Source organism: Phyllobates terribilis, unplaced genomic scaffold (assembly GCF_046119375.1).
Source record: "Phyllobates terribilis strain yellow unplaced genomic scaffold, ASM4611937v1 Scaffold_1__5_contigs__length_1240528914, whole genome shotgun sequence".
Classification (NCBI taxonomy): domain Eukaryota; kingdom Metazoa; phylum Chordata; class Amphibia; order Anura; family Dendrobatidae; genus Phyllobates; species Phyllobates terribilis.
This window is the reverse complement of record NW_027362761.1, coordinates 1,093,729,078-1,093,756,450: the sequence shown is the minus strand read 5'-3', so window position 1 is coordinate 1,093,756,450 and position 27,373 is coordinate 1,093,729,078. Positions and strand designations below refer to the sequence as shown.

Here is a 27,373-nt window from a genome sequence, read left to right as displayed (position 1 = left end):
CTGAACCATGAGCTGGAGATGGAGCTGGAGATGGGGCAGGAGCAGAGGCAGGAGCTGGAGATGGGGCAGGAGCTGATGCAGGAGCTGGAGATGGGGCAGGAGCTGGACATGGGGCAGGAGTTGGACATGGGGCAGGAGCTGAGGCAGGAGCTGGAGATGGGGCAGGAGCTGGAGATGGGGCAGGAGCTGAGGCAGGAGCTGGAGCAGGAGCTGGACATGGGGCAGGAGCTGAGGCAGGAGCTGGAGATGGGGCAGGAGCTGGAGATGGGGCAGGAGCTGAGGCAGGAGCTGGAGATGGGGCAGTAGCTGGACCATGAGCTGGAGATGGGGCAGGAGCAGAGGCAGGAGCTGGAGATGGGGCAGGAGCTGGACATGGGGCAGGAGCTGAGGTAGGAGCTGGAGATGGGGCAGGAGCTGGAGATGGGGCAGGAGCTGGACATGGGGCAGGAGCTGGACATGGGGCAGGAGCTGAACCATGAGCTGGAGATGGAGCTGGAGATGGGGCAGGAGCAGAGGCAGGAGCTGGAGATGGGGCAGGAGCTGAGGCAGGAGCTGGAGATGGGGCAGGAGCTGGACATGGGGCAGGAGTTGGACATGGGGCAGGAGCTGAGGCAGGAGCTGGAGATGGGGCAGGAGCTGGAGATGGGGCAGGAGCTGAGGCAGGAGCTGGAGCAGGAGCTGGACATGGGGCAGGAGCTGAGGCAGGAGCTGGAGATGGGGCAGGAGCTGGACATGGGGCAGGAGCTGGACCATGAGCTGGAGATGGAGCAGGAGCTGGGGCAGGAGCTGGAGATGGGGCTGGAGATGGAGCAGGAGCTGGAGATGGGGCAGGAGCTGGAGATGGGGCAGGAGCTGAGGCAGGAGCTGGACATGGGGCAGTAGCTGGACCATGAGCTGGAGATGGGGCAGGAGCTGGAGATGGGGCAGGAGCAGAGGCAGGAGCTGGAGATGGGGCAGGAGCTGGACATGGGGCAGGAGCTGAGGCAGGAGCTGGAGATGGGGCAGGAGCTGGAGATGGGGCAGGAGCTGGACATGGAGCAGGAGCTGGAGATGGGGCAGGAGTTGAGACAGGAGCAAGAGCTGAGGCTGGAAGTAGCTGAGGCATGAGCTGGTGATGGGGCAGGAGCTGGACATGGGGCAGGAGCTGAGGCAGGAGCTGGAGATGGGGCAGGAGCTGAGGCAGGAGCTGGACATGGGGCAGGAGCTGGACATGGGGCAGGAGCTGGACATGGGGCAGGAGCTGGAGATGGAGCAGGAGATGGGGCAGGAGCTGGAGATGGGGCAGGAGCTGAGGCAGGAGCTGGACATGGGGCAGGAGCTGGAGATGGGGCAGTAGCTGGACCATGAGCTGGAGATGGGGCAGGAGCTGGAGATGGGGCAGGAGCAGAGGCAGGAGCTGGAGATGGGGCAGGAGCTGGACATGAGGCAGGAGCTGAGGCCGGAGCTGGACATGGGGCAGGAGCTGGACATGGGGCAGGAGCTGGAGATGGGGCAGGAGCTGGACATGGAGCAGGAGCTGGAGATGGGGCAGGAGTTGAGACAGGAGCAGGAGCTGAGGCTGGAAGGAGCTGAGGCATGAGCTGGTGATGGGGCAGGAGCTGGTGATGGGGCAGGAGCTGGACATGGGGCAGGAGCTGGAGATGGGGCAGGAGCTGGACCATGAGCTGGAGATGGGGCAGGAGCTGGAGATGGGGCAGGAGCTGAGGCAGGAGCTGGAGATGGGGCAGGAGCTGGAGATGGGGCAGGAGCTGAGGCAGGAGCTGGACATGGGGCAGGAGCTGGAGATGGGGCAGTAGCTGGACCATGAGCTGGAGATGGGGAAGGAGCAGAGGCAGGAGCTGGAGATGGGGCAGGAGCTGGACATGGGGCAGGAGCTGAGGTAGGAGCTGGAGATGGGGCAGGAGCTGGAGATGGGGCAGGAGCTGAGGCACGAGCTGGAGATGGGGCAGGAGCTGGAGATGGGGCAGGAGCTGGACATGGGGCAGGAGCTGAACCATGAGCTGGAGATGGAGCTGAAGATGGGGCAGGAGCAGAGGCAGGAGCTGGAGATGGGGCAGGAGCTGAGGCAGGAGCTGGAGATGGGGCAGGAGCTGGACATGGGGCAGGAGTTGGACATGGGGCAGGAGCTGAGGCAGGAGCTGGAGATGGGGCAGGAGCTGGAGATGGGGCAGGAGCTGAGGCAGGAGCTGGAGCAGGAGCTGGACATGGGGCAGGAGCTGAGGCAGGAGCTGGAGATGGGGCAGGAGCTGGACATGGGGCAGGAGCTGGACCATGAGCTGGAGATGGAGCAGGAGCTGGGGCAGGAGCTGGAGATGGGGCTGGAGATGGAGCAGGAGCTGGAGATGGGGCAGGAGCTGGAGATGGGGCAGGAGCTGAGGCAGGAGCTGGACATGGGGCAGGAGCTGGACATGGGGCAGTAGCTGGACCATGAGCTGGAGATGGGGCAGGAGCTGGAGATGGGGCAGGAGCAGAGGCAGGAGCTGGAGATGGGGCAGGAGCTGGACATGGGGCAGGAGCTGAGGCAGGAGCTGGAGATGGGGCAGGAGCTGGAGATGGGGCAGGAGCTGGAGATGGGGCAGGAGCTGGACATGGAGCAGGAGCTGGAGATGGGGCAGGAGTTGAGACAGGAGCAGGAGCTGAGGCTGGAAGTAGCTGAGGCATGAGCTGGTGATGGGGCAGGAGCTGGACATGGGGCAGGAGCTGAGGCAGGAGCTGGTGATGGGGCAGGAGCTGGAGATGGGGCAGGAGCTGAGGCAGGAGCTGGACATGGGGCAGGAGCTGGAGATGGGGCAGTAGCTGGACCATGAGCTGGAGATGGGGCAGGAGCAGAGGCAGGAGCTGGAGATGGGGCAGGAGCTGGACATGGGGCAGGAGCTGAGGCAGGAGCTGGAGATGGGGCAGGAGCTGGAGATGGGGCAGCTGCTGGGGCAAAAGTTGATCTCCACTACAGTCACCAGAGCGATGCGTCCCAGGCCACGCCCACCGCAATCTCAGTTCTGCTCCGCCCACCGTGATAAGTCTTGGGACGCACAGCTGGTTGTCATGGTGATACATCAGCGTTTCCCCGCGCGGATTCCGCCTCCTCCAGCTCCCGGCGGCTGCAGCGGGCTGTTGTGTTGTGGTCCCGGCTACTCCTCTGCTCCGTACTGACACCGGCAGAGATCAGGCGGCTCAGCTGGATCCAACAGGTACTGGGGCAGCGGGGGGCTGGAGCCTGGGACTGGGACGGTGTTATTATGTGTGACGTGCGGTGTTATTATGTGTGACGTGCGGTGTTATTATGTGTGATGTGCTGTGTTATTATGTGTGATGTGCGGTGTTATGTGTAATGTGCGGTATTATTATGTGTGATGTGCGGTGTTATTATGTGTAATGTGCGGTATTATTATGTGTGATGTGCGGTGTTATTATGTGTGAAGTGTGGTGTTATGTGTAATGTGCGGTATTATTATGTGTGATGTGCGGTGTTATTATGTGTGATGTGCGGTGTTATTATGTGTGACGTGCGGTGTTATTATGTGTGATGTGCGGTGTTATGTGTAATGTGCGGTATTATTATGTGTGATGTGCGGTGTTATTATGTGTGATGTGCGGTGTTATTATGTGTGACGTGCGGTGTTATTATGTGTGATGTGCGGTGTTATTATGTGTGATGTGCGGTGTTATTATGTGTGATGTGCGGTGTTATTATGTGTGAAGTGCGGTGTTATGTGTGAAGTGTGGTGTTATTATGTGTAATGTGCGGTATTATTATGTGTGATGTGCGGTGTTATTATGTGTGATGTGCGTTATTGTTATGTGTGATGTGCGGTGTTATTATGTGTGATGTGCGATGTTATTATGTGTGATGTGCGGTATTATTATGTGTGAAGTGCGGTATTATTATGTGTGAAGTGCGGTATTATTATGTGTGATGTGCGGTGTTATGTGTGATGTGCGGTGTTATTATGTGTAATGTGCGGTATTATTATGTGTGAAGTGCGGTGTTATTATGTGTGAAGTGTGGTGTTATTATGTGTGATGTGCGGTATTATTATGTGTGAAGTGCGGTATTATTATGTGTGATGTGCGGTATTGTTATGTGTGATGTGCGGTGTTATTATGTGTAATGTGCGGTATTATTATGTGTGAAGTGCGGTATTATTATGTGTGATGTGCGGTGTTATGTGTGATGTGCGATGTTATTATGTGTGATGTGCGGTGTTATGTGTGATGTGCGGTGTTATTATGTGTGATGTGCGGTGTTATGTGTGATGTGCGATGTTATTATGTGTGATGTGCGGTGTTATTATGTGTAATGTGCGGTATTATTATGTGTGAAGTGCGGTGTTATTATGTGTGATGTGCGGTGTTATGTGTGATGTGCGATGTTATTATGTGTGATGTGCGGTGTTATTATGTGTGATGTGCGGTATTATTATGTGTGAAGTGCGGTATTATTATGTGTGAAGTGCGGTGTTATGTGTGAAGTGCGGTATTATTATGTGTGAAGTGTGGTGTTATTATGTGTAATGTGCGGTATTATTATGTGTGATGTGCGGTGTTATTATGTGTGATGTGCGGTATTGTTATGTGTGATGTGCGATGTTATTATGTGTGATGTGCGATGTTATTATGTGTAATGTGCGGTGTTATTATGTGTGAAGTGCGGTATTATTATGTGTGATGTGCGGTATTGTTATGTGTAATGTGCGGTATTATTATGTGTGAAGTGCGGTGTTATTATGTGTGAAGTGTGGTGTTATTATGTGTAATGTGCGGTATTATTATGTGTGATGTGCGGTGTTATTATGTGTAATGTGCGGTATTGTTATGTGTGATGTGCGGTGTTATGTGTAATGTGCGGTATTATTATGTGTAATGTGCGGTATTATTATGTGTGAAGTGCGGTGTTATTATGTGTGAAGTGTGGTGTTATTATGTGTGATGTGCGGTGTTATTATGTGTGATGTGCGGTGTTATTATGTGTGAAGGGCGGTGTTATTATGTGTGAAGTGTGGTGTTATTATGTGTGATGTGCGGTGTTATTATGTGTAATGTGCGGTATTATTATGTGTGAAGTGCGGTATTATTATGTGTGATGTGTAGTGTTGAGCGATACCTTCCGATATCGGGAAATATCGGATCGGATTGGATCGGACCGATACCGAAAAAGTATCGGATATCGCCGATTCCGATACCGGAAACCAATGCAAGTCAATGGGACATAAATATCGGAATTAAAATAAACCCTTTCTTTCCTTGTAGGTTATTTCTACATGAAGGAAAACAACTAAGAATAATGTAGAATGTATTGGGGGAGGTGGGGGAGACAATAAAGGCATAGAGGTTTAGCCCAGTCAAATGGAATAGCAGGAATTAATATTTTTTTATTATGTTCTGAGTTACGGAAATATTAACTATGTTAAGTATTTTTATATTTTGTCAGATATTTATGTTTCACTACTTCCATGCTCTTCACCTTCTTTTTTACTTCTCCCACACTTTCTCCTTCATCATCCTCAGCATCTTTTTCATCCACTTCTTCTTCACCTTCTTCTTCTTCACCTTCTTCGTATTATTCTTTTTTTTACATTCTTCATATTCTACTTCTTCATCTTCTTCATATTCTTCTTCTTCATCATATTCTTATTTGTGACAGGCATTCCTGTAGTTGTTATCTATAAAAGGTTGGACATTACACCTTTCGTTCTGCCCGTCACAAAAGATTTACAACAGGATTTGTCCGCGTTCAGTTTGGCCTGCAGCAGCAGGTCTTTTCCAGGGGCACCACGAGGAGGAACGGACTCACCCCCATACACTGCTTAGTCATCTTCTGCTTATAATTTAGATATTATCTTTTGCTCTGATTTTTAGTCTTATGCTTAATGTTCTTCCGCTTTTTGTTCTGCAGCTTCTTGTATTTCTGCTTCTTGGTTTTCTGTCTCTTGTTTTTCTGTATCTTGGTGCTTGTCTTCTCTTCTTTGTCTTCTTGGTCAACTTCTTCAGGGTCATCTTCTTGGTCTTCTTCGGGGTGGTCTTCAGGGTCGTCGTCTTCGGGGGTCCTCGTCTTCGGGGTCCTCGTCTTCTTCGGGTTGGTCTTCTGGGTCCTCGTCTTCGGGGTCCTCGTCTTCTTCGGGGTGGTCTTCAGGGTCCTCGTCTTCTTCGGGGTGGTCTTCAGGGTCCTCGTCTTCTTCGGGGTGGTCTTCAGGGTCCTCGTCTTCAGGGTCATTGTCTTCGGGGTCCTCGTCTTCTTAGGGTTGGTCTTCAGGGTCCTCGTCTTCAGGGTCCTCGTCAGGGAGATCCAGAGTGATTACCAAGAACCATTTCAAAAAGCTTGAACTTGGAAATGTAGCAGAAGGTACAAGAAAGCTGAGGAACTACCGAGGACCAGCTGACGGTACTGGAACCCGGATGGATAGCAGAAGGTACAAGAGCCAATGGAACTACCGAGGACCAGCTGATGTTACTGGAACTCGGTTACTAAGCAGGAGGTACCTGTGCCAGAAAGCACTACCAAGGACCAGCAGACGTTGGTGGAACTTGGATACCGAGAAGGAGGCACCTAATCCAAAGGCACTGCCGAGAACCAGCTGACGGTACTGGAACCCGGATGGGTAGCAGAAGGTACAAGAGCCAATGGAACTACCGAGGACCAGCTGATGTTACTGGAACCCGGATGGGTAGCAGAAGGTACAAGAGCCAATGGAACTACCGAGGACCAGCTGATGTTACTGGAACTCGGTTACTAAGCAGGAGGTACCTGTGCCAGAAAGCACTACCAAGGACCAGCAGACGTTGGTGGAACTTGGATACCGAGAAGGAGGCACCTAATCCAAAGGCACTGCCGAGAACCAGCTGACGGTACTGGAACCCGGATGGGTAGCAGAAGGTACCCATGTAAAAAAAAAGTTCAAGGCCGCGAGCCGGCCGCAGTTACCAAAACCCACAGTCCTACAGAGGGTGCTTGTCCTATTGGCACTATGGAACCAGCCTTCATTGCCAGATCCCGCAGCCCACATAGGAGTCACCTAAACTGCAGGCACCATAGAGTCGGCTAACCCGACCGCAACACGACAGGACAACGCATTGGAGGCAAAGTGACGTTGACACTACCCGGAAACAGCTGGCGTGCTGGAACCAGGCTGGGCAGGAGGGAGTACCCGTGCCAAAGACACTGCCGAGAACCAGCTGACGGTACTGGAACCCGGATGGGTAGCAGAAGATACAAGAGCAAATGGAACTACCGAGGACCAGCTGACGGTACTGGAACCCGGATGGGTAGCAGAAGGTACAAGAGCCAATGGAACTACCGAGGACCAGCTGATGTTACTGGAACTCGGTTACTAAGCAGGAGGTACCTGTGCCAGAAAGCACTACCAAGGACCAGCAGACGTTGGTGGAACTTGGATACCGAGAAGGAGGCACCTAATCCAAAGGCACTGCCGAGAACCAGCTGACGGTACTGGAACCCGGATGGGTAGCAGAAGATACAAGAGCAAATGGAACTACCGAGGACCAGCTGACGGTACTGGAACCCGGATGGGTAGCAGAAGGTACAAGAGCCAATGGAACTACCGAGGACCAGCTGATGTTACTGGAACTCGGTTACTAAGCAGGAGGTACCTGTGCCAGAAAGCACTACCAAGGACCAGCAGACGTTGGTGGAACTTGGATACCGAGAAGGAGGCACCTAATCCAAAGGCACTGCCGAGAACCAGCTGACGGTACTGGAACCCGGATGGGTAGCAGAAGATACAAGAGCAAATGGAACTACCGAGGACCAGCTGACGGTACTGGAACCCGGATGGGTAGCAGAAGATACAAGAGCAAATGGAACTACCGAGGACCAGCTGACGGTACTGGAACCCGGATGGGTAGCAGAAGGTACAAGAGCCAATGGAACTACCGAGGACCAGCTGATGTTACTGGAACTCGGTTACTAAGCAGGAGGTACCTGTGCCAGAAAGCACTACCAAGGACCAGCAGACGTTGGTGGAACTTGGATACCGAGAAGGAGGCACCTAATCCAAAGGCACTGCCGAGAACCAGCTGACGGTACTGGAACCCGGATGGGTAGCAGAAGGTACCCATGTAAAAAAAAAGTTCAAGGCCGCGAGCCGGCCGCAGTTACCAAAACCCACAGTCCTACAGAGGGTGCTTGTCCTATTGGCACTATGGAACCAGCCTTCATTGCCAGATCCCGCAGCCCACATAGGAGTCACCTAAACTGCAGGCACCATAGAGTCGGCTAACCCGACCGCAACACGACAGGACAACGCATTGGAGGCAAAGTGACGTTGACACTACCCGGAAACAGCTGGCGTGCTGGAACCAGGCTGGGCAGGAGGGAGTACCCGTGCCAAAGACACTGCCGAGAACCAGCTGACGGTACTGGAACCCGGATGGGTAGCAGAAGGTACAAGAGCCAATGGAACTGCCGAGAACCAGCTGGCGGTGCTGGAGCCCAGGGTAAATACTAAAAACAGAAGAGCCAGAGGTGTATTTGGAGGAGGTTTTAAATCCGTACTACAGTGGATGTGGACAAAGCAGGAGAATTTGCCGGACACACAGCTGGGGATCAGCTGACGTTACTGAATCCCAATAACACTGGAGCAAGCGTTGACTGTGCAGACGGCACTTCTGAGCAGCAACTGGCGGTATTGGAGCCCAGGGTAAATACTAAAAACGGAGGAGCCAGAGGTGTAATTGGAGCAAGTTTTAAATAAGTAGCACAGTGAATATGGACAGAGCAGGAGAAATTGCCGTGAACACAGCAGGGGAACAGCTGACGTTACTGAACCCCAATAACATGGTAGCAAGTGTTGACTGTGCAGACGGCACTTCCGAGCGCCAACTGGCGGTGCTGGAGCCCAGGGATAAGAATGAAAACAGAGGAGCCAGAGGTGTAATTCGAGCAACTTTAAAATGTGTAGTACAGTGGATGTGGACAAAGCAGGAGAAATTGCCGTCCGCACAGCAGGAGAACAGCTGACGTTACTGAACCCCAATAACACGGCAGCAAGTGTTGACTGTGCAGACGGCACTTCCGAGCGCCAACTGGCGGTGCTGGAGCCCAGGGATAAGAATGAAAACAGAGGAGCCAGAGGTGTAATTCGAGCAACTTTAAAATGTGTAGTACAGTGGATTTGGACAAAGCAGGAGAAATTGCCGTCCGCACAGCAGGAGAACAGCTGACGTTACTGAACCCCAATAACACGGCAGCAAGTGTTGACTGTGCAGACGGCACTTCCGTGCGCCAACTGGCGGTGTTGGAGCTCAGGGATAATACTGAAAACAGAGGAGCCAGAGGTGTAATTGGAGCAACTTTAAAATCTGTAGTAGTGAGAATGTGGACAGAGCAGGAGAAATTGCCGTCCGCACAGCAGGGGAACAGCTGACGTTACTGAACCCCAATAACATGGTAGCAAGTGTTGACTGTGCAGACAGCACTTCCGAGCGCCAACTGGCGGTGCTGGAGCCCAGGGATAAGAATGAAAACAGAGGAGCCAGAGGAGTAATTGGAGCAACTTTAAAATGTGTAGTACAGTGGATGTGGACAAATCAGGAGAAATTGCCGTCCGCACAGCAGGAGAACAGCTGACGTTACTGAACCCCAATAACACGGCAGCAAGTGTTGACTGTGCAGACGGCACTTCCGAGCGCCAACTGGCGGTGCTGGAGCCCAGGGATAAGAATGAAAACAGAGGAGCCAGAGGTGTAATTGGAGCAACTTTAAAATCTGTAGTAGTGAGAATGTGGACAGAGCAGGAGAAATTGCCGTCCGCACAGCAGGGGAACAGCTGACGTTACTGAACCCCAATAACATGGTAGCAAGTGTTGACTGTGCAGACAGCACTTCCGAGCGCCAACTGGCGGTGCTGGAGCCCAGGGATAAGAATGAAAACAGAGGAGCCAGAGGTGTAATTGGAGCAACTTTAAAATCTGTAGTAGTGAGAATGTGGACAGAGCAGGAGAAATTGCCGTCCGCACAGCAGGGGAACAGCTGACGTTACTGAACCCCAATAACACGGCAGCAAGTGTTGACTGTGCAGACAGCACTTCCGAGCGCCAACTGGCGGTGTTGGAGCCCAGGGTAAATACTAAAAACGGAGGAGCCAGAGGTGTAATTGGAGCAAGTTTTAAATAAGTAGCACAGTGAATATGGACAGAGCAGGAGAAATTGCCGTGAACACAGCAGGGGAACAGCTGACGTTACTGAACCCCAATAACATGGTAGCAAGTGTTGACTGTGCAGACGGCACTTCCGAGCGCCAACTGGCGGTGCTGGAGCCCAGGGATAAGAATGAAAACAGAGGAGCCAGAGGTGTAATTCGAGCAACTTTAAAATGTGTAGTACAGTGGATGTGGACAAAGCAGGAGAAATTGCCGTCCGCACAGCAGGAGAACAGCTGACGTTACTGAACCCCAATAACACGGCAGCAAGTGTTGACTGTGCAGATGGCACTTCCGAGCGCCAACTGGCGGTGCTGGAGCCCAGGGATAAGAATGAAAACAGAGGAGCCAGAGGTGTAATTCGAGCAACTTTAAAATGTGTAGTACAGTGGATTTGGACAAAGCAGGAGAAATTGCCGTCCGCACAGCAGGAGAACAGCTGACGTTACTGAACCCCAATAACACGGCAGCAAGTGTTGACTGTGCAGACGGCACTTCCGTGCGCCAACTGGCGGTGTTGGAGCTCAGGGATAATACTGAAAACAGAGGAGCCAGAGGTGTAATTGGAGCAACTTTAAAATCTGTAGTAGTGAGAATGTGGACAGAGCAGGAGAAATTGCCGTCCGCACAGCAGGGGAACAGCTGACGTTACTGAACCCCAATAACATGGTAGCAAGTGTTGACTGTGCAGACAGCACTTCCGAGCGCCAACTGGCGGTGCTGGAGCCCAGGGATAAGAATGAAAACAGAGGAGCCAGAGGAGTAATTGGAGCAACTTTAAAATGTGTAGTACAGTGGATGTGGACAAATCAGGAGAAATTGCCGTCCGCACAGCAGGAGAACAGCTGACGTTACTGAACCCCAATAACACGGCAGCAAGTGTTGACTGTGCAGACGGCACTTCCGAGCGCCAACTGGCGGTGTTGGAGCTCAGGGATTACAGTTCAGGTGGTAGAAACATGAACAGAACAGGAGACCTGGATACTGTTGCCAACCAATTATTTATTCTGGAAGAGGACTGGCAAATTCATGAGAGATCCAGGCCTTGTTCATTTTGAGAAAAGTAAGCCGGTCAACGTTATCGGAGGATAGTCGCATGCGACGGTCTGTTAGTACACCACCTGCGGCACTAAAGACGCGTTCCGATAATACACTAGCAGCAGGGCAAGCTAGCACCTCCAGTGCATACTGACTAAGCTCTGGCCATGTATCCAGCTTACAGACCCAAAACTTGAAGGGAGAAGAGCCGTCTGGGAGTACACTAAGAGGGCAAGACATGTAGTCTGTCACCATCTGACGGAAACGTTGCCTCCTGCTGACTGGAGCTGTCTGTGATGGTGTAGACATTTGTGGCGGCGGGGACACAAAACTTTGCCACATTTCGGCCATACTGGTCTTGCCTTGTGCTGAGGCGCTGCTTCTGCTCCCTCTTTGTGCAAAGCTTCCTCCACTGCCTCGACGCACTGAGCTGCTTTGTAAAGCACTAGCAGCACTGCTCTCGGTTGGAATGGAGAACATGATGGAATGCACCAGTGCGTCTTGGTACTCCCGCATTTTACGCTCCCGGTTCAATGGTGTTATGAGGCTTTGTAAGTTGTCCCGGTAGCGAGGATCTAGGAGGGTGGACACCCAATAATCAGCCGTGTTGAGAATGTGGGCGATGCGGCGGTCGTTTCTGAGGCACTGCAGCATGAAATCAACCATGTGCTGCAGACTGCCAACTGGCCAAGAAACGCTGTCCCCTGCTTGAGGCGTGATCTCTGCCTGCTCTGCATCACCCCACCCTCGCTCTAGATACTGACTACTAGAGCATTGTGTACCTCCCTCCTCTGGACAGATGTCTTCCTCATCCATTGACTCCTCCTCATCCTCCTCACAAAGTGTCCCCTGCCTAGGCCTTTGTGAGGAACCACGTTGCGCAGACTGTAGAGAAGCAGATGGCATTTGTGACTCCTCATCCTCCACCTCTTCCAAAACCTCGTCCCTTAGTGCTTGCAGTGTTTTTTCAAGCAGGCAGATAAGGGGGATAGTCATGCTGACTAGTGCATCATCTGCACTCGCCATCCGCGTGGAATAATCGAAGGCACGCAAAACGTGGCAAATGTCCTTCATAGAGGCCCACTCAGTGGTGGTGAAGTGTGAACGGCGCGCACTGCGACTTGTTTGCGCCTGCTGCAGCTGGTACTCCATTACTGCTGCCTGCTGCTCACACAACCTCTCCAACATATGTAACGTTGAATTCCACCTGGTGGGTAGGTCACATATGATGCGATGTTCCGGAAGACATAATCGGCGCTGCAGAGCTGCAATGCGTGATCTTGCATTGCTGGAACGCCGCAAGTGAGCGCACTCTATGCGGACCTTGTGAAGCAGTGCATCAAGATCCGGATAGTCCCTCAAAAAACTCTGCACGACCAAGTTGAGCACATGTGCCAGACATGGGATGTGAGTGAGGTTGCCTAGGCCCAGAGCTGCCACCAGATTTCGGCCATTGTCACACACTACCATGCCTGGCTGGAGATTCGCTGGCACAAACCACACGTCACTCTGCTGCTTGATGGCATTCCAGAGCTCCTGCGCTGTGTGGCTTCGATTCCCCAAAGAAATTAATTTTAATACGGCCTGTTGACGTTTGGCCACGGCTGTGCTCATATCGGTCATCATAACAGGTAACCCCGTTCACGGGTCGATGTGGAGGTAGACCGTGACGGCTCCTGCAGCGCTGATTCAGAGGAACTGGAGTATGAGGAGGAGTCAATGTGTACAGACTGGATTCCTGCAATCCTTGGAGTTGGCAGAACACGTACAGCGCCACTCTCAAGATCTGTACCCGGCTCCACAACATTTACCCAATGGGCAGTGAGGGAAAGGTATCGTCCCTGTCCATGCTTACTGGTCCACGCATCAGTGGTCAGGTGGACCTTGCTACTGACGGCGTTTTGTAGCGCATGTTTAATTTTTCCCTCCACATGATGTTGCAGGGCAGGGACGGCTTGCCTGCTGAAATAAAAGCGGCTGGGCACGTTGTATTGTGGGACTGCCAATGCCATAAAGTTACGGAATGTGTCAGTCTCCACCAGCCTGAATGATAGCATTTCAAGGGCCAGTAGTTTAGCAATGCCAGCATTCAGAGCCTGTGCTCGGGGGTGGTTTGCCGAGTATGGGCGCCTTTTCTCCCATGCCTGTGCTAACGATGGCTGTAGACTGGCCTGGGAGTGTGAGGATGACTGGGAAAGTGGTGCTGTGGGTGGAATTACACTGTGTCTCTGTACAACAGTGCCAGAGATTCTTCCATGGCGATCCTGTGAGGAAGCCGAACCAGCTGTGTGTGAGCTGGAGGAAGAGGCTACAACACGAGCTGAAGAGGTGGTAGGTGGCGCTGTAGGTTGGCCTAGGTCTTCAGTGTGTTTGTGTAACTCCACCACGTGCTTGGTCCGCACATGTTTCCACATATTTGTGGTATTGAGGTTGCTGACACTTTTCCCTCTTTTCACCTTCTGATTACACAGCTTGCATTTGACAAAGCAAATGTCATCTGCGACTGTGTCAAAAAAGGACCAGGCACTGCAAGTCTTGGGAGCGCCCGCTTTGGATTTTGGAAGAGCCATGCTCCTAATGGGTGCCGAAGTGGAGGCTACAGGCAACCAAGTCTGCCCCCTCCCTCTCCCTCCTTTTTGGGCCATTCGGGGAATCTCTTCCTCAGAGCTGCTCCCACCACCTTCCTGTCCCTCACGCCATGATGGGTCAAGGACCTCATCATCTACACCACCCTCTTCAAACAACTGCTTCTCCTGGGTAGTCTCGACAGCACAGTACGCACCAGAAAGTGGCACCTGAGTCTCATCATCAGATGCGTACTGAGGTGTGCTGCTGACCATAGGCACTGGCCCACCCGCCTCTTCAGATTCAGAGAGACAAAACGGTTGCGCATCACTGCATACTACCTCTTCTTCAAATTCTCGAATTCTGCTTGGCTGGCCCCCTCTTTCCAAGCCAAGAGATTCAGAGAACAGAAGTAGAGATGGCTCCTGTCCAGGGCTCTCTGACTGCCTGGGCAATTTGGCAGGTGGTGAAGAGACAGATGGGTGCTCTTCAGTGCTCAGGACCTGAGAGGATCTGGAACTAATTGAAGTCGATGCGTTAGCTGCCATCCATCCGACAACGGCTTCAATTTGGTCCTCGCGCAGCAGTGGGGTACGGCTAGCTCCTACAAAGCTGCGCATAAAGGACTGTTCCCTGGTAAAACTGGGGGATGCTGAGTCACTGGTGCCCGCAGCAGGCACAGAATCCCCACGTCCTCTCCCTGCAGGCACAGAATCCTCACGTCCTCTCCCTGCAGAAACTCCACGCCCACGCCCACGACCACGACCACATGCCTTACTCCCTGCCTTCTTCATCTTGGTAGACTGATAAAGATAGGCAGAAAAGTACTAAGGGCTTAGTGTGCTTATTCCTGAACAGCTGCTAACAGGTATAAGAAACACTAATTTTATAAAGTGTGGACTAGACTTTAATATGAGCTAATGTGGCCTACACAACTGTAAAGTGGAGTGTTTGGTGAACTTTATTTAGGTTTTTTTTGTCACAAAAAGACACTGGATGTGCCTAAAGATGTAATAACGATAGTATCACAAACTTTTTGTAGCTATTACAATGTAGGAAGGTAACCTACAATGCAATAGATGAGGCTGCAAAAAATAGGCTAATACTAATCTGGCTGGGGCTGCAGGGCCCAATGCTGCAGAAAGGCTCCTCTATCTACTCCTATATAGTGTGTTTGGAACCAATTTAGCTGAATACAGATGGAACCACCACACTAATAGGAGATATCAGGAAAAATTATGAATTGGCAATAAAGGACAATGTATGAGGCAGTGACACACACTGAGTGCACTACAACCAGACGGGGTTGAAGCACACACTACAGGGTGAGCTGCACTCACACACCAGACCTTGCAGACAGCGGTGAACAGTACAGATGCAGAGCACTGTGCACTAGTGCTGCAAGACGGAAAAAAATTTCTCTATCTACTCCTATATAGTGTGTTTGGAACCAATTTAGCTGAATACAGATGGAACCACCACACTAATAGGAGATATCAGGAAAAATTATGAATTGGCAAAAAAGGACAATGTATGAGGCAGTGACACACACTGAGTGCACTACAACCAGACTTGGCTGAAGCACACACTACAGGGTGAGCTGCACTCACACACACAGACCTTGCAGATAGCGGTGAACAGCACAGGGAACTGTGCACTAGCACTGCAAGGCACAGTGATTTAGAAAGTAGCTTGGGTAAAGCAGTATAGAGCAAATAGGTAGCTAAAACTGTCCCTCAGAACAACAGCGTCCTATCCCTAACTGAATTCACAGCAGAGTGAGCTCAAAATGGCGGCGGTGGCTTTTATAGTGCATCATGACATCATTTCAGCAGCCAATCACAGCCATGCCATTAGTTAAGATGCCTACATGCCTAACAGGATGTGCCCACACTTCTTAGGATCCTCATTGGCTGAATAAAATGAAAATGTCTCATTGCATTATGGGAACTTCCGATTCCGGTATACGATATTGCAATAGTATCGGAATTAAGTATCGGAATTCCGATACCGCGAATATCGGCCGATACCCGATATTTCAGTATCGGAATGCTCAACACTAGTGATGTGCGGTATTGTTATGTGTGATGTGCGGTGTTATTATGTGTAATGTGCGGTATTATTATGTGTGAAGTGCGGTGTTATTATGTGTGATGTGCGGTGTTATGTGTGATGTGCGATGTTATTATGTGTGATGTGCGGTGTTATGTGTAATGTGCGGTATTATTATGTGTGATGTGCGGTGTTATTATGTGTGAAGTGTGGTGTTATTATGTGTAATGTGCGGTATTATTATGTGTGAAGTGCGGTGTTATTATGTGTGATGTGCGGTGTTATGTGTGATGTGCGATGTTATTATGTGTGATGTGCGGTGTTATGTGTAATGTGCGGTATTATTATGTGTGATGTGCGATGTTATTATGTGTGATGTGCGATGTTATTATGTGTGATGTGCGGTGTTATTATGTGTAATGTGCGGTATTATTATGTGTGAAGTGCGGTATTATTATTAGTGATGTGCGGTATTGTTATGTGTGATGTGCGGTATTGTTATGTGTGATGTGCGGTGTTATTATGTGTGATGTGCGGTGTTATTATGTGTGAAGTGTGGTGTTATTATGTGTAATGTGCGGTATTATTATGTGTGAAGTGCGGTGTTATTATGTGTGATGTGCGGTGTTATTATGTGTGATGTGCGGTGTTATGTGTAATGTGCGGTATTATTATGTGTGAAGTGCGGTGTTATTATGTGTGATGTGCGGTGTTATGTGTAATGTGCGGTATTATTATGTGTGATGTGCTGTGTTATTATGTGTGATGTGCGATGTTATTATGTGTGAAGTGCGGTGTTATGTGTAATGTGCGGTATTATTATGTGTGAAGTGCGGTATTATTATGTGTGAAGTGCGGTGTTATTATGTGTGATGTGCGGTGTTATGTGTAATGTACGGTATTATTATGTGTGATGTGCTGTGTTATGTGTGATGTGCGGTGTTATTATGTGTGATGTGCGATGTTATTATGTGTGAAGTGCGGTGTTATGTGTAATGTGCGGTATTATTATGTGTGAAGTGCGGTATTATTATGTGTGATGTGCGGTGTTATTATGTGTGATGTGCGGTGTTATTATGTGTGATGTGCGGTGTTATTATGTGTGATGTGCTGTGTTATTATGTGTAATGTGCTGTGTTATTATGTGTGAAGGGCGGTATTGTTATGTGTGATGTGCGGTGTTATTATGTGTGATGTGCGGTGTTATTATGTGTGAAGAGCGGTGTTATTATGTGTGAAGGGCGGTGTTATTATATGTGATGTGCGGTGTTATGTGTGATGTGCGGTATTATTATGTGTGATGTGCGGTGTTATTATGTGTAATGTGCGGTGTTATTATGTGTAATGTGCTGTGTTATTATGTGTGAAGGGCGGTATTGTTATGTGTGATGTGCGGTGTTATTATGTGTGATGTGCGGTGTTATTATGTGTGAAGAGCGGTGTTATTATGTGTGAAGGGCGGTGTTATTATATGTGATGTGCGGTGTTATGTGTGATGTGCGGTATTATTATGTGTGATGTGCGGTGTTATTATGTGTGATGTGCGGTGTTATTATGTGTGATGTGCGGTGTTATTATGTGTGATGTGCTGTGTTATTATGTGTGATGTGCGGTGTTATTATGTGTGATGTGCGGTGTTATTATGTGTGATGTGCGGTGTTATTATGTGTGATGTGCTGTGTTATTATGTGTGAAGTGCGGTGTTATGTGTAATGTGCGGTATTATTATGTGTGAAGTGCGGTGTTATTATGTGTAATGTGCGGTGTTATTATGTGTAATGTGCTGTGTTATGTGTGAAGGGCGGTATTGTTATGTGTGATGTGCGGTGTTATTATGTGTGATGTGCGGTGTTATTATGTGTGATGTGCGGTGTTATTATGTGTGAAGGGCGGTGTTATTATGTGTGAAGGGCGGTGTTATTATGTGTGATGTGCGGTGTTATGTGTGATGTGCGGTATTATTATGTGTGATGTGCGGTGTTATTATGTGTGATGTGCGGTGTTATTATGTGTGATGTGCGGTGTTATTATGTGTGATGTGCGGTGTTATTATGTGTGATGTGCTGTGTTATTATGTGTGATGTGCTGTGTTATTATGTGTGATGTGCGGTGTTATTATGTGTAATGTGCGGTATTATTATGTGTGATGTGCGGTGTTATTATGTGTGAAGGGCGGTGTTATTATGTGTGATGTGCGGTGTTATTATGTGTGAAGTGCCTTGTTATTATGTGTGATGTGCGGTGTTATTATGTGTGATGTGCTGTGTTATTATATGTGATGTGCTGTGTTATTATGTGTGATGTGCGGTGTTATTATGTGTGATGTGCGGTGTTATTATGTGTGATGTGCTGTGTTATGTGTGATGTGCTGTGTTATTATGTGTGATGTGCTGTGTTATTATGTGTGAAGTGCGGTGTTATTATGTGTGATGTGCTGTGTTATTATGTGTGATGTGCTGTGTTATTATGTGTGATGTGCGGTGTTATTATGTGTGATGTGCTGTGTTATTATGTGTGATGTGCTGTGTTATTATGTGTGATGTGCGGTGTTATTATGTGTGATGTGCGGTGTTATTATGTGTGATGTGCTGTGTTATTATGTGTGAAGTGCGGTGTTATTATGTGTGATTTGCGGTATTGTTATGTGTGATGTGCGGTGTTATTATGTGTGAAGGGCGGTGTTATTATGTGTGATGTGCGGTGTTATTATGTGTGAAGTGCGGTTTTATTATGTGTGATGTGCGGTGTTATTATGTGTGAAGTGCGGTTTTATTATGTGTGATGTGCGGTTTTATTATGTGTGATGTGCGATGTTATTATGTGTGAAGTGCGGTGTTATGTGTGAAGTGCGGTGTTATTATGTGTGAAGTGCGGTGTTATGTGTGAAGTGCGGTGTTATTATGTGTGAAGTGCGGTATTATTATGTGTGAAGTGCGGTGTTATTATGTGTGATGTGCGGTGTTATTATGTGTGATGTGCGGTGTTATTATGTGTGATGTGCGGTATTATTATGTGTGAAGTGCGGTTTTATTATGTGTGATGTGCGGTGTTATTATGTGTGATGTGCGGTGTTATTATGTGTGATGTGCGATGTTATTATGTGTGAAGTGCGGTGTTATGTGTGAAGTGCGGTGTTATTATGTGTGATGTGCGGTGTTATTATGTGTGAAGTGCGGTGTTATGTGTGAAGTGCGGTGTTATTATGTGTGATGTGCGGTGTTATTATGTGTGATGTGCGGTGTTATTATGTGTGATGTGCGGTGTTATTATGTGTGATGTGCGGTGTTATGTGTGATGTGCGGTGTTATTATGTGTGAAGGGCGGTGTTATTATGTGTGATGTGCGGTGTTATTATGTGTGATGTGCGGTGTTATTATGTGTGATGTGCGGTGTTATTATGTGTGATGTGCGGTGTTATTATGTGTGATGTGCGGTGTTATTATGTGTGATGTGCGGTGTTATTATGTGTGATGTGCGGTGTTATGTGTGATGTGCGGTGTTATTATGTGTGATGTGCGGTGTTATTATGTGTGATGTGCGGTGTTATTATGTGTGATGTGCGGTGTTATTATGTGTGATGTGCGGTGTTATTATGTGTGATGTGCGGTGTTATTATGTGTGATGTGCGGTATTATTATGTGTGATGTGCGGTGTTATTATGTGTGATGTGCGGTGTTATTATGTGTGATGTGTGGTGTTATTATGTGTGAAGTGTGGTGTTATGTGTGATGTGCGGTGTTATTATGTGTGATGTGCGGTGTTATTATGTGTGATGTGCGGTGTTGTTATGTGTGATGTGCGGTGTTATGTGTGATGTGCGGTATTATTATGTGTGATGTGTGGTGTTATGTGTGATGTGCGGTGTTATTATGTGTGATGTGCGGTGTTATTATGTGTGAAGGGCGGTGTTATTATGTGTGATGTGCGGTGTTATTATGTGTGATGTGCGGTATTATTATGTGTGATGTGCGGTATTATTATGTGTGATGTGCGGTGTTATTATGTGTGATGTGCGGTGTTATTATGTGTGATGTGCGGTATTATTATGTGTGATGTGCGGTATTATTATGTGTGATGTGCGGTGTTATTATGTGGTAGGTCTTTACTGTCGGTAGTTTCCTTTGGTGATTATCACCAGCTCTGTGATTTGATAGTGATGTAACACAGCACCGTGCAGTTTCTCTACCAGGACACATTTCTGTCTGTCTTATGGCTCCTTTCCGTTTGGCTGAAACATCTGCACCAAAGCCTGTGTGTGTGAACAGCGTGTCCATCTCTCACACATGCAGTAAATCGTAGCTTTTAACCATTTAACACCTTTGTTCACTTTTTTTCTATTTAACAAAATAATTAATCCTCCAATGACTTCATGGAAATGTTAAAAAGCAACGAACATTCTCTGTGAGATGTAAGGTTTGTTTATTCTCTGTTGCCTAAATATCAGCACCATATTCCACAGCGATGTACAGCTCGCCCCTCCGCGCCCCTGTGCAGGGGATGTCATCGCTCTCCTATTATTGTGTTCACATTACCTGTAATCCTGGGAACATTGCGGCCCGTCCCCACTTACATAGATTTGTGGACGCGGCGTCCTTTAGACGGGTGTGAACCTGCTGGTTTTTCAGGAGGAAGATTCTTCAGGACCCATTGGCATCTTTTGTTCTGAAGGGTCTTTTTTTTCCTCTTTTTGGTTGTTTCCTGAGAGCTTTTTGCGATGTCTTTTCCCCCCCGGTTTTTCTTTACTTGTACTGTATAGTCTAGAAAAACACCGGGAGAATGGACCCGTCACCTTTAAACCACTTCAAGTTTTTGGAAAACCTGAAGAGCCACAAACTTCATCAATGTCACCCGTACCCATGATATTCCCGTACCCATTATATTCCCGTACCCATTATATTCCCGTACCCATGATATTCCCGTACCCATGATATTGTGTACATCTGTTATTTTTTTCCTCGGACCTACTGGTCCGCAGAAGATATCGGATACGTGTCCGAGGATCAGATCATGATCTGCAATACAAGTCTATGGGTCTGTGAAGAACATCAGACTACACTGACACCCGAGTGCGGTCCGATTTTCACAGACTGTCGAAAATGAGAAGGTGGAGAAACTTTTTTATTTTATTTCTCCACATATGAGCAAAACAAATGACACTCAGACCACGCTCTGATCAGAATAATTGTTTCGTTTTTCTCTTACGTGGAAATATTGGACATGTGGATGAACTCTAACCCTAAACTAATCCCTAGCCTGAACCCTAACCCTAACTGGGCTTAGAAAAAGGGTGAAAATCTAAAATTAAAGTAATGAATTAAAACAGTATTGAATTATGTGCAATGCACTTGACTCGATGCTGTCTTCATTCATTAGCCGCTCTTCTTCTGTCATCTTGGTCGCTGCTCATGCAGCGCTGGAGATGAGTTTAGAGTCGGCTTCTGCGTTCTGCATAAGCAGCGACCGAGATAACAAAGCTCACTTCATTCTGCTGGGCTTTGTCATTTCGGTCACTGAGATCAGGGCTGTTTTTGCACTTGTTACAGGACCTCCTTGGGGGCATGTTCTTTTTTTCCTTGCATGAAGGCCTCTTATATGAGTGGTCAACATCATACAGCGGAAAATGTACATGTCCCCCAAAGAAGAATCTAAGAAAAAAACCACCTTGGATTTATCGTAAATTATAAGCTAAACTTTGCAAGATAACATCTCTGCAATGATTTTATGAGGAATTAAAAATAAAAGTGACATTTTATCCATCTCTGCAGCCACTATTCCATAATGTTGCCGGTGTTCTGGAAACCCTTTTCGTTGAAGTGCTAATTTGGGGTGGGACACAAGAGGCCTCCGGATCTGGCAATGTTGGTCAAATTAGGAATGATGCATCAAGAACATAAACAGCCATCTCTGCCAGTGTGCACTCTACTGATCTCTACACCTGCACTATATGCACTCTACCTGTACTATGTGCACTCTACTGCTCTCTAACTGCACGACATGCATTCTGCTGCGCTCTACCTGGACTATATGCACTCTACCTGTACTATGTGCACTAAACTGCTCTCTAACTGCATGACATGTACTCTGCTGCTCTCTACCTGGACTATATGCACTCTACCTGTACTATGTGCACTAAACTGCTCTCTAACTGCACGACTTGCACTCTGCTGCTCTCTACCTGGACTATATGCACTCTACTGCTCTCCACCTGTACTATGTGCACTAAACTGCTCGCTAGCTGCACGACATGTACTGTTCTTCTCTCTACCTGAACTCTCTGTAATATACTGCTCTCTACCTTTACTATGAACACTATACTGCTCTCTGCCTGTACTACATGTACTCTACTGCTCTCTACCTGTTCTATGAGCAGTATAATGTTCTCTGCCTGTACTAAATGTACTGTTCTTCTCTCTACCTGGACTATCTGTAGTATACAGCTCTCTACCTGTACTATGTGCACTCTACTGCTCTCTACCTGTACTATGTGCACTCTACTGCTCTCTACCTGCACTATATGTACTGTTCTCTCTACCTGCACTCTCTGTAATATACTGCTCTCTGCCTCTACTACATGTACTATACTGCGTTGTACCTGCACTCTCTGTAATATACTGCTTTCTGTCTGTACTACATGTACTATACTGCGTTGTACCTGCACTTTGTGCACTCTACTTCTCTCTACCTGTGCTACGTACAGTATATTGCTCTCTACTACGCTCTGCCTTTGCCAGGATGAGCTGCACCTTTTATTTCTCCTGTACACTCCTTCCGCAGGTTCCAGCAGCTACTTCTGTTCTTTACATGTAAGAACTTGCTTTCTTTGTATTAGTTTTATGATTTAATTTTCTTTTTAATCTTATTTTTTTTTATTTTGTGTTTACATTTTTCGATCTTAAGAACCAATTAATAGTTGCAGTCTCAAGGTACAATGTTTTCAATTTGCAAGGTTGTCCCCGGTGAAATGAATATTCTAGCTTAGAGACCACTCTATGTGCATCACAAAAGGCCGAGCATTGCTGAGAGTTACTAGTCTACATGTTGTCGGCCCAGTCAGAAAGTTCTTTCTTTTACTGTTTAAGGTTTATAGAGCAGAAGTAAGAATCTGTTTCAGGTTAAGTGCACACGTAGCGTTATTGATGCGTTTTCGCGGCGGTTTTCCTGCGTGAAAACGCATCAAAAACGCTCTGCGAGCTATAGCAATGGTCATCCTGATGTGCTGTGCACATGATGCGGAAATTTCCGCTCAGGATTACCATTGCGGAAAAAAACGCAGCATGTCCATTGTTCGGACGTAAGTTTCACCACAACTTATCGGGTGGGCTTGGCCGCACCCTGTCCCGTCAATGCTTCTCAAACTTGGGCAGAGCTGGTCAAAACGCCAGAGGTTGCTAAATTTTCTGGTGAAAACACTTTGAAGAATTAGGGACTAATATTGTGGTTCTCCTGTCACAAACTAACAATTTCTTTTTATGATTCCCCTAAATATTAAATGACACATGACTTACATTTAGATCATATGTCATGTCCATGACTTTGACTTTGATGCGGACTCGCACGCTGAGCCCGCATCTTTCCCAGCAGTTGATGGGTAATTTAATAAGCCATCATGTGCCTTTAACAACTGCAGGTAGAGCTTGCCCTTGACATGATCGCGGGGCGCCGATGGATTGCCGTGACAGCCAGGGGGTCTGCTCAATCATGACGATTCTCCTGTGAAAGCCATCCTGTAGGAGATTATGATTTTCACTATACGTAGCAGTGCTAATGCATTGCTATGTATAGTACAAGCAACCAAATGATCGCTGGTTCAAGTCCCCCAAGGGGACTATTAAATACAGTAAAAAAAAAAGTTTTGAAAAAAAACAAACGTTCAAATCACCCTCCTTTTGCCCCATAAAAAATAAAACAATTTATACATTTGGCATTGCTGCATTCATAAAAGTCCGATCTATGAAAATATAAAATTAATACAATCGATAAATGGCATAACGAGGACACATAACATTGTGGGTTACAGTTAAATTAGACAAAATGTTGCAAGTATAGTAGTACATTTAGTACAATAACAATAATTACATAACTAGTATCATAGTTAGGTTTGATCCAGGGTTCTAGGACTGATCGCCTTTTCTCGGGGTCAAGAAGGAATTTTTCCCCTGTGATACAAATTGGCTGAAGGTGTCCTGGGGTTTTTGCCTTCTTCTGGATCAACAGGTTTAGGCATAGGGATTTTTAGTAATATCATTATTAGAATCACGTTTTTATTGGCCGCTGCAACATTGCAATAAAATGCAATAACAGGCGATGAAAACATAGTATCTACCCTAAAATGGTATCAATAAAACGTCAGCTTGGCGTGCAAAAAATAAACCATCACAGAGCCCCAGATCCCGAAAAATGAAAACTGTACAGGTTCTGAAAAATGGCGACACACTCAAAAAAATTTTTTTTTCCTTTACAAATTTCCGAATTTATTTTCACCACTTAAATTAAAAAAAATAAGCGTGTTTGTTATCTTCCTACTCGTGCTGACCTGGAGAATCATATTGCTGGTAGTTTTACCGAATAGTGAACATGGTAAATGAAAAAAACAATTGTGAAACTGCACTTATTTTGCCATTTCAGCACACTTCAAAAGTTCAACTCGTCCCGCAAAAAAACAAGCCCTCATAAGGCTATATGGACTGAAAAATAAAAAAGTTATGGCTCTTTGAAGAAATGGAGGAAAAAAACGAAAATCTTCATTATGAAAAAACATCTATAGTACAGTATGTGCTCTTCTAAGGCCGTGGTCTCAAACCTTAGGTCTCTGTAGTCATTTTGTTTGCAGGGAGTTGTAGTTTCACAATAGCTGGATATACTTAGATTGCTGACGTTAAGGTTGTTTTAACCTTTTTGATTTATATTTTTAGGTACTTGCTAAACGTAAATATGTTAAACCTCCGAAATAAGTTTGACCTGGACATGTCAAGTTCAGCTTCAGTGAAGATGCCGGAGTTCAACCCCAAAGACTACATAAGTGAAACAGCGAACTATCCTGATGGGGTATTTATCAACGCCGGCAAGATCTTCCAAAGTATTTATCGAAAGAAACCCCCTGACAGAATCCTGGTGAACTATGGTTCTGACAAAGAGCGAGCCGCTCCAGAATTCAAGGATGAAAAATCTCAAAGGTGGTCCTATGAACTGGCCTTCAATGCTCTGAAATGTAAGTGTCACATGTAATAGTCTGACTGTATTACTATATATACTACTACTATATGGAAATGTATTTTTAAGGCCTGGCTGGGCCAGGTTTGTACCTTGTTGAATGACTTGTAGAAATGCCAGTAGAACGGGAAGATTTGATTGGTAAGTGGATGGACTGGGCAAAGTTCTGGTAGGTGTCATCTGCGCACATATTTGTTTGCTTTTGTTATTCTCTGATATATTCAGGCATGTGCAGCAGACTTAATGGACGTTTACACTGCAAAAAGTTGTTAAAAATGCTCATTTCACTATTATCTTGCCGTGTAAACAGGCTGCTAATCCCTTGATAAACGAGCAAAACGCTCGGCTAAAATAATGTTTTGTGCAGCATAAAGATCATCGTTCTCGGCAGTTCATAGTCTTGTGTGAGCAGGACTCGCGCTTCCAAGGACTATGGCAGTCTATGTGCGCTGAGCAATCTACTGCAGATCGTTCAGTGCACATTGTTTGCTTTGGTCTACCAAAATTACCTCCTCTGGACAAACCATCCAGTCACTGAATGTTTGCTGTAATGCATGACTCCATCATTTGACCATTGCTCATAAGAATAAAACTAAGGTTCACTTCAGTAAACTAGAGACAGAAAACTGGGGGCCTGTTTACGGTAGGGATATGCTGTGTAGCATATTTATATAGAGGAACCTAAATGGTTAAGCTAGTAAGCTAAGCATGCCCACTATACACTGTACCTGCTGAATTGAACGACTGGGTGACACAGTGGGCAATTGTTATCACGGTCGAGACTGCTGAGGGTCAACATTCACATGGCTCTACTGTCTAACAGCCACAAATCCAGGGCTTTTCAACCAAGAGGCAAAGGGCACTCCCTGTTTTATGCCAATGGTGAGTATTTATTGATTATCACTTTAGACTATGTCCTTCATCAGGCTGGAAATAGATTAAGGTTTGTAGAAAAAAATCCACCGCTGGAGTAATGTCATTAAAGGGGCAGTCCATTACTGGACAAGCCCTTATTAATGAGCCCAAGAAGGTGAGGAGGTGAGAAAAAAAATCGATAGTAACCTCCTGAAACAGCACCGCTCCTCCAAAGTCAGTGCTATTTCCCCGGCCAATCTGCTGGCATCAACACCCAGAGGGGGCATCATGTGAGCTCCTTAGTGTTCTTATTTTGTTCACTTTTTTTTTCTGGCTGAGCTTGTGCAAGATGAAAGCACTGCAGGCGATCAACAGCTGCTTATTGGCTGCAGTGCTCATTTGAGACTTGAGGCAGAACCCAGCGAACTAGTGAGGGCTGCAGTGCTGACTACTGATGTGCGCCGCTGATCCACGAGGTATTTTTTTTTCTTTCACTTCTATTAGCTCATTAATAATGTTTTCTCCAGGAGCAGATAAACTCCTTAAGTTCACACACTCAGTATTTGATCAGTGTTTTACCTCAGTATTTGTAAGCCAAAACCAGGAGTGGGTGATAAATACAGAAGTGGTGACGTGTTTCTATTATACTTTTCCTCTGATTGTTCCTCTCCTGGTTTTGGCTTATAAATACCTGCAGTCTCCTCTAAACAGGTGGCCTATGTGAGCCTGCGATAATGTGCGATAATGTGGTGTTAAAGCCTGCCCTTCCAAGTCAACAACAAGAGACATAAGAGAAGTCATAAAAGCAAACATGTCACTTCAGAATACATGTATAATACAACCACAACCCAAGAATGAATAGACTTGAGAAAACAAACTATACATGCCTAGGCATGGAAAATGTAGGTGAGGAGTCCTAAGGGCTGGCCACTGAACCACCAAAATCCTACTGGGATATCAGTGGATACTTACTGTAGGTGTCCTTGTGGATAGATGAGTGGCCCTTTGTAATGCACACGCCCGGGCTGAGTGGCGTGTGCGTGTATATGTAGTGATTCCACTGGACCGTGCCGGAGAGTGAATGCCTGGAGGGGCGTAACTAAGTATCCACCCGATCCGACCAGGGTCGCACGACGGCATACGACGCCAGTGCACCAAGGAGGAACCGAGCAGAGGGACCAGGTGCTACTCCAGGACAGACCCCGGACACGGCTGTTGACCCACACAGGGGAATACAGGAACAGGCAGGTTAGGCTGGCACACAGACTGCTGGGTATAGGCAGACACGGCTGGTATGCAGACTGGCGGATGCTGGTAAGCACAACTGGTATGCAGGCAGGGAGGTACTGGCAGGTACGACAGGTTGGAGCATCGAGTGGATAGGACCCAGTACAGACTGGGACTCAGGAACAGAACCACAGATGCGGTGGACAAACAGCAGAGTGAGGCCGCCCAGAGCGGCGAGCAAGAGCTGAACAAGACGAGACCGCCTGGAGCG

The 27,373-nt window shown here is 47.5% G+C and overlaps 1 protein-coding gene across 1 annotated transcript in view; it reads left to right on the top strand.

The window, feature by feature from the left end:
- The first annotated feature begins 3,028 nt into the window (after window positions 1-3,028).
- The window catches only part of NSUN7 (NOP2/Sun RNA methyltransferase family member 7), a 72,205-nt gene continuing 47,860 nt past the window's right edge, over window positions 3,029-27,373 (top strand). Inside the window, exons 1-2 of the mRNA XM_073645723.1 lie at window positions 3,029-3,188; window positions 24,723-25,018. Of these exons, the coding sequence (XP_073501824.1) occupies window positions 24,742-25,018 (277 nt within the window). The 5' untranslated portion in view covers window positions 3,029-3,188; window positions 24,723-24,741. The remainder of the gene's footprint in view (window positions 3,189-24,722; window positions 25,019-27,373) is intronic.